Source organism: Lepidochelys olivacea (genome assembly GCF_965140295.1).
Source record: "Lepidochelys olivacea isolate rLepOli2 genome assembly, chromosome: 2".
Classification (NCBI taxonomy): domain Eukaryota; kingdom Metazoa; phylum Chordata; order Testudines; family Cheloniidae; genus Lepidochelys; species Lepidochelys olivacea.
This window is the reverse complement of record NC_140412.1, coordinates 71954138-71973519: the sequence shown is the minus strand read 5'-3', so window position 1 is coordinate 71973519 and position 19382 is coordinate 71954138. Positions and strand designations below refer to the sequence as shown.

The following is a 19382-nucleotide window of genomic DNA, read 5'->3' as shown; positions in this document are numbered from 1 at the left end:
TAGGGAGAGCTCCAGGAGGCACCATGTACGATTCCTCTCGGAGATCTCCATGCAGCATACACTGTCCTCTTCAATGGGCTAGTTCTGTTGGCTGGTACATGTGCTTATGCTATGGTAGGCTTCATCCTTGCCCCTCCCTCTCTCCTTGTGTCATCTTGAGCCCTGGTAGCAGTGGCTGCTACTGCCTCTCTTATGAACACAGGGAAGGGAAAGCTCCTTGCTCCCTCCCCTTCTCCTTCCACAAGCTGACCATAAAAGCGGAATATAAGACAGAATTCTTGGTCTGGCAATTGTATCCTTAAAGTGGGATGCAGTAGCAGGGGCTACGAATATACATCCCATATACTATATAATTTGGGCAGGGCTGCCCTCGGTTTTGTCAGTATTTGAAGTAACAATCCAGCTCTCCCCCTGCCTGTTGGGTTTCCTCACCTCTGAAAACACACCACCCACACACCTGGCCTGTCTACAACCTCATTTAAGAAATTGCAAACCATCTTCCTGTCACTTGTTTGTGGGGTTTCCACTGTCTTGGGGGATCCCCATAGTCTCTGCATGGACAGAAAAGCCATGAGGTGGCGCCAAAGAGCAGGTCTCAAATCAAGAAGCAACATTATATGTGTGTGTGGATGGGGGTCAATTAGAAGAGTCACCTTCTGCCACAGCTCACAGTTATTAGTCATATGGGACCATGGAAGGAGAATCTGGTTTCAGGCTGTGAGTATGTATGGCTTTCTGGCTTCTGGAAGAGCAGAGATCTGTGTAGTCTTATTGCTTAGATTGTCCAGTCTTAACAGGCTAACACTGGCTTTAGGGTTATGGGCTAACATCAGAGTAAAGATGACTTATCACGCAGTAAGTACAAAGATGTCTGCAGTTAACACTATATGTTCTCATTGTTATTGTTTTATTATTTGTATTGCAGAAGGGCCCAGAAGCCCCAGTTAGGGCTTGGGGCCCAAATGTGCTAGGTACTGTATAACCATAGTATAACCATAGTAAGAGACAGTGACTTCCTCAAAGAGCTTACAATCCAATACAATGGAATGGGGAGTTCTGCTTCAGTGTTGATGGTATGATAGGCCACCCTGGCTGGACTCAGATGGGGCACAGGCACCCTCCAGGCCAGGTAGCCATGTACTAAACCTTCAGTGGCACCATTTTCAAAGATAAAATGAAATCGCAATGCCCATTTAACCATAGAGTGACTTCCACATTGTGATCCACTTCAAATCATGGTACCAGCAGCAGTAATGTCATTTTACTGAAGGAGGCCAAATAGCTGGTAAGATAATTAGCAGCTTCCTGTTCTTTATAAGCCTTTAAAGACCATCCAAAAATTCAGTGTTAGTGTTGCCCATCCATACTTTTTTCAGCAAAGGAAAGCAGTTTCTTCAAGCGAATTTGTTGGCAGGCTGCGAATGCAGATGGTAGCCAGTGATCCAGGCCTACATTTTCAAAAGTCATGGGCGATTTGGGGTGGGTCAATTTTTGGGTGCCCAGCTTGAGACACCTTAAAGGGAACCAATCTTCAGAACTTTTGAAAATCAGGCTTTTGTAAGGTGCGTCAAGTTGGGCACCTGAGACCAAAACATACGAAGTCACTAGGCATCACTGGAAATGAAGAACTTAATAATCAACTCTTGCTATGGGGGCCTCACTTCATTGATCAGCCAAAAGCCTAAGAGAGAAGCACTAGCTTAGTTCCAAGGACTACTAGGCTAGCTGTTTGTGCACAATTTAGAAACTCAAAGGCACCTCTTGCATTTGTTTCTCTTGCAGGACAAAGTTCAAATTTTCAATCACTCAGCTTAAAGAGAGCTATGCATTATTATATTTATAGGAAGTAAATACACTTCTAATATGTTCATACTAAGATGCTTTGGTTATATCTTTCTGCCCCTTTTTAGTAAATAGTTTAATCTCCTGTGATAGTTTTAAGCCCTGAATTTGACAGTACAGCTTATCCTGGATAATAACTTAGTAACCACAACATCTTATGCCATCTGTATAATATCAAATACATTTTTATACCAGCATTAATAAACCTTAGTTACAAAAATCCAAGATATTAACTATATCACTGCCAAGTACATTCTCCAGGATCTGACAATATAGCTTTGCCATGATTGCCCAGCGTTTTTTGGCTTCACAGTTGATATGTAACTATAGCAATGAAACAGAGCTACAGTAATCAAGTTTAATGACCAATGTAAAGTAAAATGCTAAATATTGTAGTTGGTGACATTTTTCATAATAAAAAAACTTGAGTTAAGTCTGCACAACCAACATTCACATAAAATTCCAGACCTCTGTGACAGATGGCTTAGGAGGAGAAGCCATGTGACTGGGCTGCAGTACTTTTATAGAGCAAAAAACCATAAATAGTGCAGATTCTCTGTCACTGACAAAATATCAACTACTCTGAAGGCGACAACAACAAAAAATTGAACAAAAAGAGTCATAGTCCTCCCAAATTAAATTGCAGATTGCAAAATGTCAGGAAATATATATCATCACTGGAAATAGGGCATCATTCGCTGCACCAATGAGGTTTGATTGATGGGGAGAACATTTACTGATGTGGCTAGTAAGAGATTTTCCAGTGCTTTTCCAAAATTCACACAGAAGTTGGGTTGTGCAACACGCACCACATTCCAACCAGAAGAAGCATGGATTATATGCTTTTGTGAAGCAGTGTACAGATGGGGTTTAAGCGAGCTCACAGATGCACAAACAATTAAATATAGTAATGGAAAAATATTCCCTTTTGCTCATAGTCGGATGGATCACAAATTTACAGCATGGCTTTTTATTCTGAACATTCTGCTGCATTCATTGCAAACTCCAAATGGTGAGGAAAAAAAGATGGTCACAGCGACTGTTCCAATTTTCTTTTCTATTCTCATCCTACCTTCCTCTGAATATCTCTCTTTTACTTATTTTCCCAGTATTATTTTAAAGGGGAATTAACAAGACAAAAATGCCAGAAGTTTTTGTTAGACTACAGCTATGAAATAAAAATAGAAGGAACATATATTTGACTTGTAATATTTGGTTCCCCTTCTAAGAGCAGTTTTGACTTCAGTAAAGACCCAATTTAGGGCCTATTGAAATTAATGAGGGCCAGAGCAGGCCTGTTTGGTTTCACACCATGACACCTTTCAGATAAGTCAACCATAGCAATGTAAAATGTACAAGTTCTTAGCTTAAAAACTGAAGTATATAAACTACAGAAGTATAAAATATGACTGGCCAATGAAGGCTCATGTGCCTGATTCTTCCCTATATTAAATCAGTAAAGGGCCTGAGTCTGATCTCATTTATGCTGATGTAAACCAGGAAAAAATTCTATGAAGACAATAACCAGTGCAAAAGCAATGTGAGAACAGAACCATGCGAATGGCATTCAAGCTACTCCTGATTTACTCCAATGTCAATGAGAGTGTAATCACCCACACAGGTCTGAAAAGTAGCTGGAAAAAGGAGTTTAGAATGAAAAATGAGAGAAAAATGACTAAAACATATTTCCCTTCTAGGACCTGTACAGTGAAACAGATACAGCAGAAGTGCCACGCTAATATAAATACCACAAAAATTGTACACAAAAATTACTAGCCACTTCACAGCAAAGATTTAATAGCTCAAATTAATAGCTGAGCTTTGTCATGAGGTCTCACAATATGACTTCTTTATTTTATAAAATATACTACAGAACATTTCCTAGTACACTAAGAAGTATTGACATTAACTATTAAAACTGAACTACATTAATCTACTAAATGAACAAGGTATGGCCCACGTGTAATGGATTTATCCTTTGCTTTTGTGTTTGTTGGCTCATTTGGTAACTCAGAATATTTAATATTCTGCAATGTCTCTGAAGTAACAATTCCAAGTTAAACCTTTACCCTACAGTTTGTTCAGCGTGGTGAATCATTGTGTCCACATGATTCTCATTGCAGAACTGGTGTCTTAGGGAGATTCTACTGTAACATGTAGGGCTTTCTATCTGTTCTTTGATTGTCCAGAGAAAGAAAAACACCTGCTATTTTGTGTTCCCACTGTGCAATAGATGCACTTGAAAAGCTCAGTCTGGTTATTACTATTCTAAAATAGTCTTCATTTTCAATATAAGAAATATCTCTGGAATCAGTAATATCTATATAACCCCAATGAATTCTTTAAGTGCGCACACTATATTACTCTTTGAATGGACGTGAGTCCTAATATGCCTCCATTCAAGGCATTATGCTGGGGGGAAAGGGTTGCTAACAATTATTTAAAAAAAATAAGCACTTGGGTCCTGATTCTACAAAGACTTACACCCATGCTTAACTTTAAGCATGCAAGTTCTTCCATAGAAGTATTCTGGAATACTCAGATGCTGAAAGTTAAGCATGGGTGTAAGTGTTTGCAAGATCAGGATCTTATGCTACCCTTGACACAGTTTGACACACACACAAAAAGACACAGTCCCTGCCCCGAGCAACTTGCAAACTAAAGAAAGAAAGAGAAGAACACTGCAATGATACAATATCTGCAGTACTGTAATAATGCAACAGCTAGAGCTATTCAGTGTGTTGTTTTTTTCCTTCAGAAGGTCATGCTAGCCATTGGTCTTATTCTGCAAGCAGATTGTTCTGTATTTAGATTTTAAGATGTTTGGGGTAGGGGCCTGTCTGGTAAGCATGCCGCCAAACAACTCCATTACCTCCATAACTGATGCAGTCATCATCATCATCAAGATCCAAGAATAGCCAGATGATATAGTTTGTGTTTTCGGGTTTTGTTAAAAAACAACAACGGTATTGGAACTTCAAACATTTCAAGCAAGTGTCATTCTTTGTTTTCTTTCAAGGCACTGTGTGCATATGCCATTTTGTCTAAACAGGTGGGAAAAACACCAAAACATTCAACAGAATGCTTGGCAAGCAGCAGTGATGAGGATAAAGATAGACTATACTGCATGCTTCTACCTCTGTGAGTGGCAACAGCGGTGACGGTGGTAAAACACAGAACATTTCTGACAGGATCTGCTCCATGCACTTGCATTGTGCTAGAGAATATGGGCCTGACCCAGCTTCCAGTGACCCAACTTCTGTTTGCTTCAGTGGGAGTTGGATTGGGCCCTATGTGCAGACAATTATGCTGCGAGACTGTGATGCAGTGCCTGATTCTTTCAATTGGGTTGTGGCCCGTATCTGTATCATTTCTATATTTCAGGGGCCCAGTACAGCACAATCCCAGGTGGTTGTATCTAGAAACCAGCTCCAGTCAGGAGGATATCACAGTAACAGTACCTATTTTTTTAAAAAAACAAACATTTTAAAGGTTTCCAGGATGGCCACTATATTTTGTATGCAATTGGTTGCAAATTAATTGAGGGAACTTGGAATCCAAATTAATTTGGATTGAAAGTAAACCCAGTCCATCTTGAGATATTTTGTATAGTTATATATGGTCGATCCACACTGTACATCAGTTGTCACTGTACCACTTTTCTGGCCAAGAGCACTGCTAAAAGTTTAATGTGATTTTTTTTCCCATTCCTTTATTTAGCTCAGGCTACTCACCTTCCTTTCCCCCTGAAACTTAGAAATGCAGGGAGTTTTTCCAACATAGCTGAAGATATTCCAGATTCACCAAAAAATTGAAACTTGCTATTTTTTTAAAAACAAATGTAATTTTCCCACTTAAGTATTGGATAGTTTTCAGTGAAAAATGACCCATTTTCAAGGGAAAATGCTTACTAAGAAATGAACCAAGTTTTAGAAACCAAGTCGCAAAGTTTGGCTGACAGGAAATAACCAGAAACAGCACTGGAAAATTACTTTTGTAAAAATAAACTGTTCAGGTATATTTACAGATATGCACTTTCAGCTACTCTTTGAGAAGAAATCCTGCCGCTGCCTCTGCAGACACAGAGTAACCTGAATGCAACAGAATCAGTGCAGCTCCATCCACCCATATCACTCACATCAGCATGGTAACCCATTGTGCAATGGTGGGACAATACCAGAAGGCCAGGCAGGAGGTAAACACCCTTGCAAGTCATGGAGCTTTGATCTGCAGTGGCGCTGTCTGCACTGTTTTATTTATTATTTTTTGGCAAAGGGACAGGGTGAAGGAGCAGGGCCCAGGGATCTGGAACTACACAGTCCCAAATTAAGCGCCGCCCACAAAAATTTTCAGGTGTGGCACTTATGTGTATTGCTGAGAAGAAATAAAGGAAATAATTAACAGTTGTGTCAAATGAATCTATTGCTGTTATTGCATTATTTGTGCACAAATGCAATATACAGTAGATAGAATCCTTAGGCTCTTTTAGATAATTTGAAAAATATGTAAGATGTGCAAATAGTTAAATGTTCCCATAGCAAATGTCTGTCACAAAAATTCAGGAACATTTAAAAATAGTTCTAGGTATTTTTTAAAAATCACTTGAGTTGCAGCATATTAAAATAAAGATTGTTCCCCTTATTGGAGATACAGTTTCCTAGAGAATCTATTTCCATATTTTCCTCTAAGAGCTCAATTTGCTAAAAGTAATAAATCGCTAAAACCATATTAAAAAGGGCTTTGTGTGGTTTTGGCCACTGGCTCAGTTTGCAGCTTACTTGCCTCTGTTCTGGCAAGAAGCTAATTCTGATTCTTCTATCACATGTTTTGTAGCACTGGGCTGTCACTGTGTCCTATTGAAAGTCTGGCAAAAGTGGAGGCAGGCAGATGACAAGGTATGCAGATGATTTTCTTTTAGGCTGCTAGTCCTGGGGCTGAGAAAGGAATAAACTGTGTGCCCAAAGTGTCTCTGAGTGTTGTACTATTATGCTCAATTCCACTCAAACCTACCATGATTTGGCAAACATGAAGCAGGTGTAGAATAGAAAATCTTTGGGTTTTGCATGGTCCCTTTATTGCTCTTTGCTGGCAAGAAAGGTCTGTTACTGAGTTCAGCCAAAGGCTGGGGCAGCAATTTAATTCAACCATTGGCATCAACCTCCCTCTCAACACGACAGGAAACCTCTACTGAAGTCTGGCATAAGAAGCTCTCTTTGGCTAACGTCAGAAATGGATCTGTCAACTAGGAAAGAATCCACTAACAGACTCTGGGCTCCTGGTAAATATTTCTCTGGGCTGACTGACGCCTAGCTTTCTGGGTATGAAGATGGCCCCACATTAGAATGTCTGCCTAGTGGAGTCCCCCAACATCAATTTCAATACCCTGGTTGTGACAAATGGAAATCAGACTCAGCAAAATAGGAGATTCCACTTTGCAAGAGCGCAGAGCTCACAACACCTAAAGAGGTATTACACCAGCTGCTGGAAAGAAGGGATTTCACACAAAGAATACCAGTTCGCCTATGTGATTATGGAAAGCAGGAGGTCTAATGAACATTGGAGGCCAACAGATGGGGAAACTCCTTCCAGCCAGATCAAGCCTGGTGCCTCAATAGGAAAGTGATGGACATGATAGATAGATAGATAGATAGATAGATAGATAGATAGATAGATAGATAGATAGATCCTGAAGGCCCACACCAAGTATAAATATAATATTTTATGTATTTTTTAGTACGTCTTGTCTTACACCAACAGTTTCCTGGATATGTATTTATACAATTTCCAGTACAATGTAGCTGCAATGCAAATAATAAACAAAAATGCTTCTCCCATTTTCTCTCATTTTTCTTCTCCTACTCCCACGAAGGAGGTCACATAAATGTATCTTGACTAGTTGCACCGACAATGTGGTTCTATGTAATGTTACATAAAATAAGGCTACTAAATCATAATGATGACTCTTGTGAATCACAAAGAACAGTAAGGCATCTCACACAAAACTGAAAACATGACTACGCTGAAACCCACACAAGGAGCTACTCTTATTAGGTGGCCTTCAGTCTTAAAGAGACTTGCCCGAAGTATCTCCAAACACAAAGGGTTTGGCTTTCTTCTCACTTACACCAGTAAAAATCAGAATTAACTCCATTGAAATCAGTTACTCTATAACTGCTGTAAGAAAGATCATAATCAGACCTAATGAATATGCTGCTGCTACACCTTTCTTATAAAACCTCTGTTAATCAGCTGATTTTTATCAATCATTTGAGTGGTTGATTACCACAGGTTTTAGAATAAGGAAAAATCGTTCATTAACAGACCCAGCTCCATTACCTACCAAAAAATTATTTGATTTGGAGTTTCCTCCCCTGCCCCACCCTTCCATTTACTTTGGGTCCAGTTATGAAGATCATCACAACCTAATTCCTGCAATTTTTTTTCCCAGAAGCAGTCAGTATGTTACTGTTTAATCTGTTAGCCTCTAAGGTGCCACAGGGACTCCTTGTTGGTTTTGCTGATACAGACTAACACGGCTACCACTCTGAAACCTATTTGGTCTCTGTCTCCTTTTTGAGAGTTAATGCAGTCACTACCATGAAAGACAGTTTATGCACACATGTCAGTAGCTAGCACACCCTCCAGGTTCTTGGACTACCCTACCTTGGCAGCCAGACTCTGCGGTTTGCTGGAGAGGATCTCTGCTGCTTCCCTGCAGCGGGTGGAAAGGTTCAGGATAGCAGCAGCTGCTGCTATGTGGGTGTCTTCACTACATTGACCGTAGCTATAAGAGTTGGCATGACAAGGGCTCTGTGTGTGGGCACTAGCACTCGGCAGTCGATTAGAAAATTTCACTGGATGTGAAAAATGCTTTGCTGTTGAAGAGAGATTTGATTAGCAATTGCATGTATGTGGTTTTCCCCATTAAGCAGATTCATTTTTCAGGTTAATTTTCATATGTTACGTTATGTGAAGAATAAATTAAAAAAAACGTCCGTTTTCCCCATTAAGCAGATTCATTTTTCAGGTTATATTTTCATACGTTACGTTATGTGAAGAATAAATTAAAAAAAAGTCCATTTTCTGTTGGTTACTCGGGTTTGCTGTAAAAATACAAGCTCAGGGATCAAATTATTTCATTTTTTGTCACAAGAATACCTTTAGTATTTACATTTTTACCATAAAAATTTGAAGAGATAAACTCTGTGGTTCTTACTCAGGTTTTACTCACTCCTGAACAAAGACTGAGCAAAAATGTTCAAACATATTGGGAAAAATAATCAAATTCATAAGGGATTTTCATTCTTTAGAGCGCCATTGTGTCAAAATAAGATGGATGTGTGAAGACTTAGGTAAAACGACATTAAGGCTATAGCCTGCTTGCCTTACTTCTCTGAGCAGCCCCATTATTCAAATGGGATTACTTGGGTGAGTAAGGTGAACAAGATTTGCCCCTTGGACATGCTGGGGAAGTGGAATACAAACATTACACCTTGGGAACATGTGCAGTATCATGTTCATGAAAATCCCAATATTTAAATATTAGACTTAAAAAATACAACCAAAGAACATTCAGAGTTAAGGTGGTACTTAACTCATCTTGTTGTGCCTCTTCCAGCTGGGATCTTCTGGAATATTATGTAGGTACCAGACACAACAAGGTCAGTTAAGAATGAAGAGATTGCCTTACAGGTGAATAGAAAAGCTATTTCACATGTCAAAAATGGAATACATGGTTCTATGTTTCTCCCCTATCACTAACATAGACTTTAAAGCAGGTGACTTCTTTGCTCTGTGTTATATCATTGACTGTGATAGAACCATGAATTCAGGTCTTCACAAACAATAACAATCCATCCTTTCATCTGTAGCTCTTAAAGTGCTTTACAAAGGTGTGTAAAAGACTAAACAATTTTCAGCTGTATTTTAAACAAATTATTAATCCATATCTAGAACCTAAGCAAAAAAGAAGAAATAAGCAAAATCATAATTCTTTATCAGCATCATGAACACAAGAACATTGCTGCACATAACCATGTGTTTGTTATGTAGCTGTGGATTGAACTACAGAAGTTGGGATCCAGCTATCAATCCCCCAAATTAAATTCCCTTTGGATCTAGGATTTTGGCCCATTATAGATTTGATGGCTACATAAAAAGTTTAGGTCAAGATCCAAACTTCCCTAAAATTTGGGATGCTTTGATTAGAAGTTACAGGTCAGACCCAAAAGTCATATCATCCCCCAACAATATTTCTTTTGTACACTGATTACAATTGAGCTCCTTGCTTGAATGTTTCTAAATATCGGATCCATCTAGTGAGAATTGAGACTGACAGCCCAATTCTGCTTTCCCTTATACCCGTGCAAATTACTGTAAAGCTGGAGTGTCTGGAAAATCAGGCTATAAGTCTATGCTTTTTATCAGTTAGTTCAACTGATCTGAGTCACCAAACCTACTTAAATTAGAGTTTGATTTAAGGTGCTTCTTCCATTATCCACTTCAAAGATAACACCAATAAAGCCATGCTACTAAATGAACATGTGCCATGTGTCAGCAGGTCAAATTCATATGTGCAAAATCCAAAGAGTACTAATAATGAAATTCTAGATTCTTATTTGCTTAGGCTGCTGAACAAAACTCTACACAATTGCTTTATTATTCCAACCCTTCATTCATCCCCATGTCTACTATATTCATGCACTCTTACACTTTTGTCTTTGCATTGTAGTAAAAGTTGTGTATTGTGCAATCTTCGCAAGCATAATGTTAGAAAATTCAATTAGTTATATGATGTTTTTTTGAAATTGTATTTGCAAACATTTCAAATATAAGCACTTTGAATGCAACTGTTAAATAGACTTGTGCATGTGTAAACAAATAACTAAAGGAGTATGTCCACTGCTATGCAAAAAATTAGAAATTGCTCATGCAAGTGTCCAGTAACACACACATCTGTTTGTGTTTGAGCATGCCTATTTTACAGGCCCAACTTAGGTTTCTACATTTGTAAATGTGGCCTTCAGATATTCCAATATAAATAGGCTTGGCAGGATTAGATTTTTATCAGTCAATGTCAGTGAACATCGGTTTCAGCATACAGACACAAAATGATGAAAAAAATATTTCCATTGATAATAATTGAAATTTACAGATAGGCAAAGTAAGAAAAATGGTCATTGAGAACTTATTAGAATTTTGATTTAAGGGCATTTACTTTGTATATTTTGGCATGTGGTGTTGACAGATTGTTTTTTAACAGTTGTAAAGCTTGAACTTTTTGAATCTCAACATCTACGGTCACTAAACAATTTTTGCCTGACCTCCCCTATTGTCTGATTCCCACATAATTTCCTGCCACTGTGAAAATGTATATCAATAAAAATTGAAACAAATGCTTTAAACCAAATATCAATATTGTCTGTCAACATAAAACATAAAAATCAAATTGTGCCATGCCTAAATATATAGATATAGATAAGCTATTAATAAATTGAGAGCTAAAAACAGGGTCTTCTTTATTATTATTTTTTAATTGGTGCTTTTCTGTTCACCTTAACTATGACTGTCCTTTCTTTTTTCAGATTATGTGGGCTGGGTAACATTAGGTTATTTTTTTCCATCTTCACTTTCTTTGGTTATATTTTAATGATAGTAAACAAAACAAAAATTAAGAAATACTTTCATGGCCATTGTTTTGGATCCACATTCCTTTGAACCCAGCTATGACACGAAAGAAACCCCCTTAAGATTCTTCCATTGCCCTCACAGCAATGGCATCTTTTGCCAAGATTTTGTGCACGCATTGAAATAGCTGTAACTACAGTGGTGTTATTAAGGGTTGACGCAACAGAGTAAAAACTTACTTCAGTTATCTGTGCAGATCCTACAATGAAGAGGATCTACACATGTAATTACTCATAACAGTGTGCTAGATTGTGATACCTTATTCACATTGAGTAGTAGCATATTGCACAAATAGTCCCTTTGGGACAAATCCTCAGCTGCTGCAAATTGGCGTAGCTTTATGGATGTCAATGGAACTATGCCAATTTATGACAGTTCACAATCTCATCTCTAACTTAAATGGGACTACTCAAGGTAGAATGGTACCACATGAATATGGGTATCACAATCTTGTCCAATAGGAAAGTGACAATAAATCAAATATTTTCTTTTTTACCATGGAATTGCTTTTAAAAGAATAATTAACAAATAAGATGTTGTAGTCACTCCAGCAGATTTTCAGGTATACTGATCACAACGTGTTAAACACATTTGCTAGTGTGCATTATTTCCGGAAACAAGAAAACTCTCCGATAAATGATATTTTTCTTTCAAGAAGGATGGGAGTTTCAAGCTTACATTCAAGGAACGGTGGGGTTTTTTGGCCTTGCACTGCTGGTGCTGTTGTGCGTTTGCCAAAGACTTGTGCATCAAAGCTGGCATAGTCAAATGGTACTTTCCCAAACTTCTCTTGCTCTTTAGTCAGGGTGGCTCTGGGAGAGGTGGCTGGCTGTGCAGTTCGGTAATTGTACTGAGACAGCTCGAGCTGCTTTGCTAAGTTTGTCCTGCAGAGACTGCCACAAGGAGAGTGAGAAAAACAGAAAGGACAAACAATAAGAACATCTTTTTCAGCACCTTGCATTGAAAGATAGGCTATAGTGGGATGGCACCTGCCAAAATGGATATAAGTAAAGACCATAAGCATTGCCTTTATAGAAGCCTATTTTTAGGGTTTACACGTCAGCTATGAAAACATATTTTGTAGCTAAATAGTGGTCTAGCAATCCTGTAACTTACTAACAGAATTACTGTTCTGTTTATAGATCACTACCATAGGATGGTGTTTCCTTTTTTTAAAAAAGAACGAGATCACATGAATCAGCAGGGGCTTGTAGAGCTGTGGATCACTATCATTCTAGTGGTGGGCCTTCTGGGCAAATAAATATGAGAGAGCATGGTCCAAAATAATTGCTTCTGCTATTTGTGAGGAAAGAATAATTAACAATGTGTTATTCCATTTAGCTACTGTGCAGTAACTACTTGTCTTCAATAATTTCCTAAGGACTTTTCATACGGAGAGTTAAGGCACGTGCAGTTGGCAGACACATTGACACAATATTCTGTAATGGCTCAGAAGGAGCCATTATAGCCAATCATGTCAATAATCCACAAATTAAAGTGCCCCCAAATAGGCCTGAATATAATAGGCCATGATGGTGCTGATGCCAATGATGTGGAAATTATGCAAGTTTACAGGATCAATAGGACTCTCAGACCAAATACAAGCTCAATGAGAGATTTTTTTGGTTAGGATTTTTTAAAGCACTTTTTTGCTACTTTGGTATAAAACATAAATTAAACTGAGTAACTGCATTACAGTAAAGTAACTGGATGGGTCAATCAGAAATCTGTTATATCAGAGAAACAGAGCAATGAGAGTGCTCAGCCCACTTAATACTACTACACTTACAATAGTTAGATGCTGCTGTGATTGCCAAGGGTTTCCTTTGCAAAGGATCTCAATATAAATCAGCATGGAATCCTATGCTGCAAAAACTAGGATGAATTCACTAAGCAACAAGATCTTTAATCAATCCTCAGGAGCCAAAGCATTGCAGCAGAGGGACAATTTGGGAACATTTCTTAAAAAGTAACTCCAGTCTAATCAAAATAGCAGGCTGGTTAACATTAGGAAGGCGCTCCAGAACCACCACTGAAATAATATTGTCTTGAAATAATAGTTTTTAGATTTTTTTACTCATCTTTCAAGGACATGCATGTAGTCATTTAATGTTAGCTGAACACACAGGGAACTTTGTGCTGAGTGTCCTTTGGTTATCACAAGTCATAATCAGTTTCGCTACCCACATTTTTGTATCGGGTCAGCCTGCTACAGTGAACTAGTAGCAGTGGCTCAGAGTTAAAAGCTGTAAGGAATGAAATCCCTTACAAAATAAAGCACAGCATTTGGACAGAAATACCTGTGTGAGACATGTCATGTGAGACTCCTACCTGTGAACCTGAGCGTGGCACTGTCCAGTTTTAGGAGAATCATGCTGATTTTTTTCCTGGGACATTGCCAATTTTTCAGCTGCAGCAATTGGACAGCCAGAAAGACTGTTTAAAAAAAGAGTGGCATGATTTGAGTTACCAGAATATGAACTTATCTTTTAGTCCTAAAGGACCTCAAAGGATTTCATAAATTACAGATGGCTTCTCCCACCACTGAGTTGTAGCCACCGCTGGGATGAAATGTGGCAGCTGTTTAACAATGCACAGAAAAAAAAAATACACACCAATTTAAGCCAAAAAGTGAAGAACACTAGAGGGGTTCTCAAGGCTGATGCAGGCCTTTCATGCCACTGTTATCTCAGAGTGTCACTGCATGAAGGAAGGCCATGAGTGGAGCAGCTGCATTGGGTGGCTTCCTCGTTGGCGCTAAACAAGCCTGTACTGAGTGTGTGGAGTCTGAAGCATGTCAAAGAATCTGTGACTACCAGGGTCCAATGGGCCCACCTATCACCCTCGCCCCCCACACACAGTAGAAGTAGCAGCTGCTATTTCAGATCCAAATTTGGCCGTTTGGATCCAGATTTGGGGTCCATCCCATTATGCAGAGATGGGTCAGATGTGAAACTTGCATGCTTCTTGGGTGAAACGTTTGGAAGTTGAAACAGGCTGAAAGTTTGGACTCTTCAGATCAGAGGTTCTGGGCCAGGCAAATCTCTATTTAATTTTTAAAAAAATTAAGTCTATTTTGCCCTCAATGTCAGGTGAACTATTGAATAAAACCTATTACAGATTGATAGGAAAGTAGACTTTGGCGGAAATTTTTTTGAAAAAAATCTGGTGTATGATTGTGAAATAGATACGCATCCTGTCTCTAGTTATGTTTTCTCTTTGCTGCTGATTTCCAGTTTGCCTCAATTCCTATCCATTGATAATTAGCAGTACTGATTTATAATATAGTTGGTTGCAAAAGGGCTGTAAATGTGACAGGGGTTTTCAAACAAGAAAATGACTAGAAACATTTCCTTTACTGTTCCCTGTCCCCGACTCCATCCCCTTATTGTTTGTTTATCCACCTGTCCCATCTTGTCATAATCTCTCAACTGTCTTTGTTTTACTTTTATGTCCCATGACTAGCACAATCAGGCCCTGATCCATGATTTGGGCTTCTCCATGCAACTGCAATATAACAGTAAAAATACCAAGAGTTCACTATGTATGCATATGGATGCACTGTGTATGCATTCACATAGTAGGACAATGGGGCTCTGATTTTGGCTGGGGTGCACATCTATTTATTTAATAATATTTCATTTACATGATTAACTTTCACTTATATTTTGTTTCATTACTGTAGTTTGAAATCTCATCTCTGAATTCAGACTAGTGGATTCTGTCATACATGGTACTGGAGATAATATTTTTGATAATATACTGAAATTTAATATTTAACACAATTGTGTAGACTAATTGCTGATTATAAATAATGTTGACTATCTTTGTGGTCAATCAGTGTTTGCAGTACATTATATTGTTCATAATCCTGAATTCCAAATAGATGTGGCCATTTCCTCCCAGCTACATATTAATTTTAATGGATGCTAACTGATCTGGATTACCTTCTGTGTGTGTTGCGATTGCTGTTGACATGTCCTCTTCCAGTACATCCCGGAGTGGGGCACTTTAAAACATTTTCATGCATGGCAAGAACTAAACACAAAGAAAGAGTAAAGGGTAGCAACATACATATAGTAATCTCTTTCTCTCTCTCTTTCTCTCTAAGGAACATTTTCTTCTAGCAACATAAAAAATTCTCAAGTGTGATGCACAAAAACTTGTCTTCTGATTTTGTACCTTCTAGCTCAAATGAAACGTACACATTCAGAAAAGATGGTGCTGAGAGGCCTATGCTATACTCTCATGTTGTATCATCCAATGGCCCTTGCCTGGTTTAAATCAGTGGGTGGGCAAGCTTTAAATTACGTTGGCACTTTTCACTCCTTATGCTGGAGTAAGAAGATGATACATGAGTGCAAAATCCATCTGTCCTGGACACACCCCTTTTGGCTCTAGCTCCACTCACTTTAGTTTGCATCCCTTACTCTATCCTGCTCGGTATGTAAGTACAAATCCACCTTATACCAGTGGATCCTATCCCCAAGCTGTAGTTTGCACATTCACGGATCTCTGACAGCATTTGTGCCATTGGAACCATTGTAGTGACAATTGCATCAGTAATGAATAGGACCCATTGTATGTACATTTCTCTGCTCCCCAACCAAAGTAGCTGTTGTGGATCTGTTTTTATCAAACATGAAGTAAAATATAATTCTATAGCTTTGAACATCTCCCCTCATGCTGTCAGCTCTATGCTATCCTTTTAGGTGTATGCTGCCTCAAAAGATTGTCTGATTGTTAATCAACTGGGTTGTTCTGTTAGTAAGCAAATTTTGATTACAGATAATCATTTTGTACCCAGCAGAACAGTACTGAGCTGATTGGATAATTAACAAAGACTTGCGTTTTAAAAAAGTTAATGTTGTTGAGGCCTTCCAACCGCAGCAGCCTGGTTAGCTCAAGAGATGTTGCCATAAATACAGACTTAAAAAAAGAAAGCTACAATTAAGAACAGGACACTGGTAAAGTGCAAGTATCCCTTAATTTGTTGTTATGAATGGAGCTACCAAAAAAAAAGAAGAGAAAAACAAAAAAAGAAAACCAGTCAGACTGACTAAGTTGTTCAAAGTAATAGTTTCACATTCCATTTTGGCTTATTATATATCATTTCACTGCATCATGTCAGAAGACAACATACCCAGCACAAACCAATGTAATCTGACTGACACAGCAAGAAATGAATGGGGAATTCAGGCTGGTCTGGCCACACATAAGTTAGCATTATACAGTCGTAGGAGAGAGGCATGCTATGAAGCCACTGCTGGATTCTCTCTCCTTGACTGGTGGAGGTGACCTACTTGGTATGAGTGGGAGAGGGACATACAAGTCACATAGCTGAATGCACACGTCTGAGCCTCCAGTTATTTGAAATGGGAAAACAGCACACTCAGTCAGGGCTATGTGCCAGCCCAGCTATAATGGCCAGTGTGTGTGTTGGTGTGTGGCTATGATCTTGTTCCTATCCAGCCCCTTCAGGGAGCTTCGTATTACTACGGGTGCTAGTTTTAACCAGGCCTTGAGCACTGCGAGTGTAAGAACTGGGATTGCGACTCTACTCTGCACAGGAGCACCAGAGTGGCAACAGCTCATCGAACCATCTCCTGCCTTGTGCATCTGTACAGATTTAGCTACAATCCAGCCCTGAGTGTTTACACTGAGTGTCCAGTATGAACTCACATGACTTAGAGACTTAGGCCTGTTTCAGTTGCTCTCTGTACCGTAGGATGATACTCACTTTCTAGTGGCACTCTGACTTTATGCGGACAGCCTGAGAGACTGCGGTGATGTGGGTACAGCCCAGTCACATGCCCTGTGCCATCACATCCTGGGATGGGACATTTGGTTTCTCTTTTTTCAGGCCTGGGTGAATCTGTAGAGAAATCAAATAAGGATTTTGTCTGGTTAGGGTTTCCTGCCTGCACTCAGCTGAGTGGTCTTAGAAGTGTGAAATAACTTTTCTATACTTCAGATGCAATTTCCTCCCATGGCTTTAACTTGGACTTAGAGTAACTACACAATCTAAGCATCTCTTTTGATTCTCACATTGTCTCTTTTAAATAATGATTTTCACCTCCCACTGCCATTGTGTGCTAAAAATATGCGGTTTAGGGATTTTGATGTCACTTCTTCCATTCAGAGCCTCAAGAGGGACACAAGCCACATCCAGTAAGCCAGAAATCTGGCAACTGCAACCAACAGAAAGATCTAAAAAGGAATAAATATTGAAACAGAAAAAATCTTTTATACTGTTAATGCCAGGTTCCGGGAAACTGGGATCACCAAATAAAAGCTGAGGGAAGAAACAAACAAACAAAAAGCATTGCAACCAGGAGCAGTTCCTTAAATATCACAGATCTCTAGGTTGTTGGTTCTTTGTTAAGAAACTGAATACATGCCACTTTACATCTGAGAGGCTAGGCAGGCACCTCCCTCTAGTACACATGGCAGCACTGCTCTGCAGATCAGCCCACGATGAGAGTGCAAACATGGAATAACTGATACCCTTTCATAGGTCACTGTCTCAGCCCACCTTTATAACTGCCAATGTACAATGAGACAGAGGCTGGGCTCCTTAGTGCATTTTTCAACTTCCAATTGCAAGGTACTAGCAGTGTACAGGAAGCACCTATTAGAAAGTGTTTGTTTTGATTTTGAATGCAGAATCTAAAACTATGAGAAGGGAAGCAATTCTGATCCAGAAATTCTCTTGTGAGAGGAGACAGACAGCAAGGGACGTATAAATTGCTGAGGATGGTTTCAGATCAATCTGTGATTGACTGCCAACAACATGGAGTTGAGGGGAGATAAACAGCTGCAGTCAAAGACACGTTAAAGCCACCTAGTAGGATATTTTGCTAGGCTACAGTGTAGAACCAGAAGCAGCTGCGGGGTTAAACTTTCTGGCAAGCCTTTAGATAGGAAAAATATGGAGGAAAGAAAACAGAATGAACATCAACAGGGAACAACAGTGCCTGTTAGAATCAAAGCAAATTAAAAGTAAGAAGTCACTGTAGGAAATTGTTTCCAGCACTAAGAGAACAACGAGTGACCCTAAAACAAAAACAAAAAAATCATTTATTTTAATCCCCCATTAATCTGAAATCTAAGTGCACATTGTGTAAAAAAATTAAGTGGAAAGAGTAAGATCAGTATAAGGTAACAAGCTCATTTAACTGGCATAGGAGCCAAAAAAAAAAAAAAAAAAGAAGAAGAAGAAGAAGCTCAGAAGGATGTGGAATTCCCAACACAATGTGACTATTCCTGGAGCAAGCGTGAGTATTCCACATGAGTAAAAGGATCAGAATCTGGTCTGAATTGATTATGGTCATCTGAGCAAATGAAGGTAAGAATAAGTATATGAAACTTAGGAAGGAGGTTGATTAGCATGTATGTACAGTGCTAAGGGCATTGTAATGTATAAGCCATATGTGACTTTCAACAGAAGAAGCAGGTAAATGCACATTCTAGTTAAGCAGTACAAGAGGGATTATACAGTGGTAACCCTTAAAAAATTGCCAGTTATCTTAGATTCTAAATGCCGTAGTAACTAAATAACTTACTTCAGCATTTGCAGTAAATATCGAGACGTACTCTCGGGAATACTAAATATATCAAAGTAATCATATTTGTTTACAAAAGGCAAAAATGGCAACTTTTACAGGGTGACTACTGCTTTACTTTGTATTTATAAAAGAGAGTTCCTGGGAAAGATTAAAGTGAGTTTAAAGTGATATCTTTTGATTTTCCATAATTATTCTCAATCCATGAATTCCATAACAAACATGCCCAGTTTGCCAATCAATACAAGATCTTTTTAATCTCCAGCATTACAAGCTTGACTTGGTATC

At 38.8% G+C, this 19382-nt stretch overlaps 1 protein-coding gene across 4 annotated transcripts in view; it reads right to left on the bottom strand.

The window, feature by feature from the left end:
• The window catches only part of ST18 (ST18 C2H2C-type zinc finger transcription factor), a 201344-nt gene that overhangs the window by 29515 nt on the left and 152447 nt on the right, over positions 1–19382 (bottom strand). For 3 of the 4 annotated variants that reach the window (XM_084620818.1, XM_084620815.1, XM_084620817.1), the window contains 5 exons: positions 17270–17404; positions 15477–15567; positions 13861–13965; positions 12208–12422; positions 8506–8717 (listed from right to left, as the gene is read on the bottom strand). In XM_084620818.1, coding sequence (XP_084476944.1) covers positions 8506–8717; positions 12208–12422; positions 13861–13965; positions 15477–15567; positions 17270–17404 — 758 coding nt within the window. The remainder of the gene's footprint in view (positions 1–8505; positions 8718–12207; positions 12423–13860; positions 13966–15476; positions 15568–17269; positions 17405–19382) is intronic. The other variant, XM_084620816.1, reaches the window with a different exon arrangement.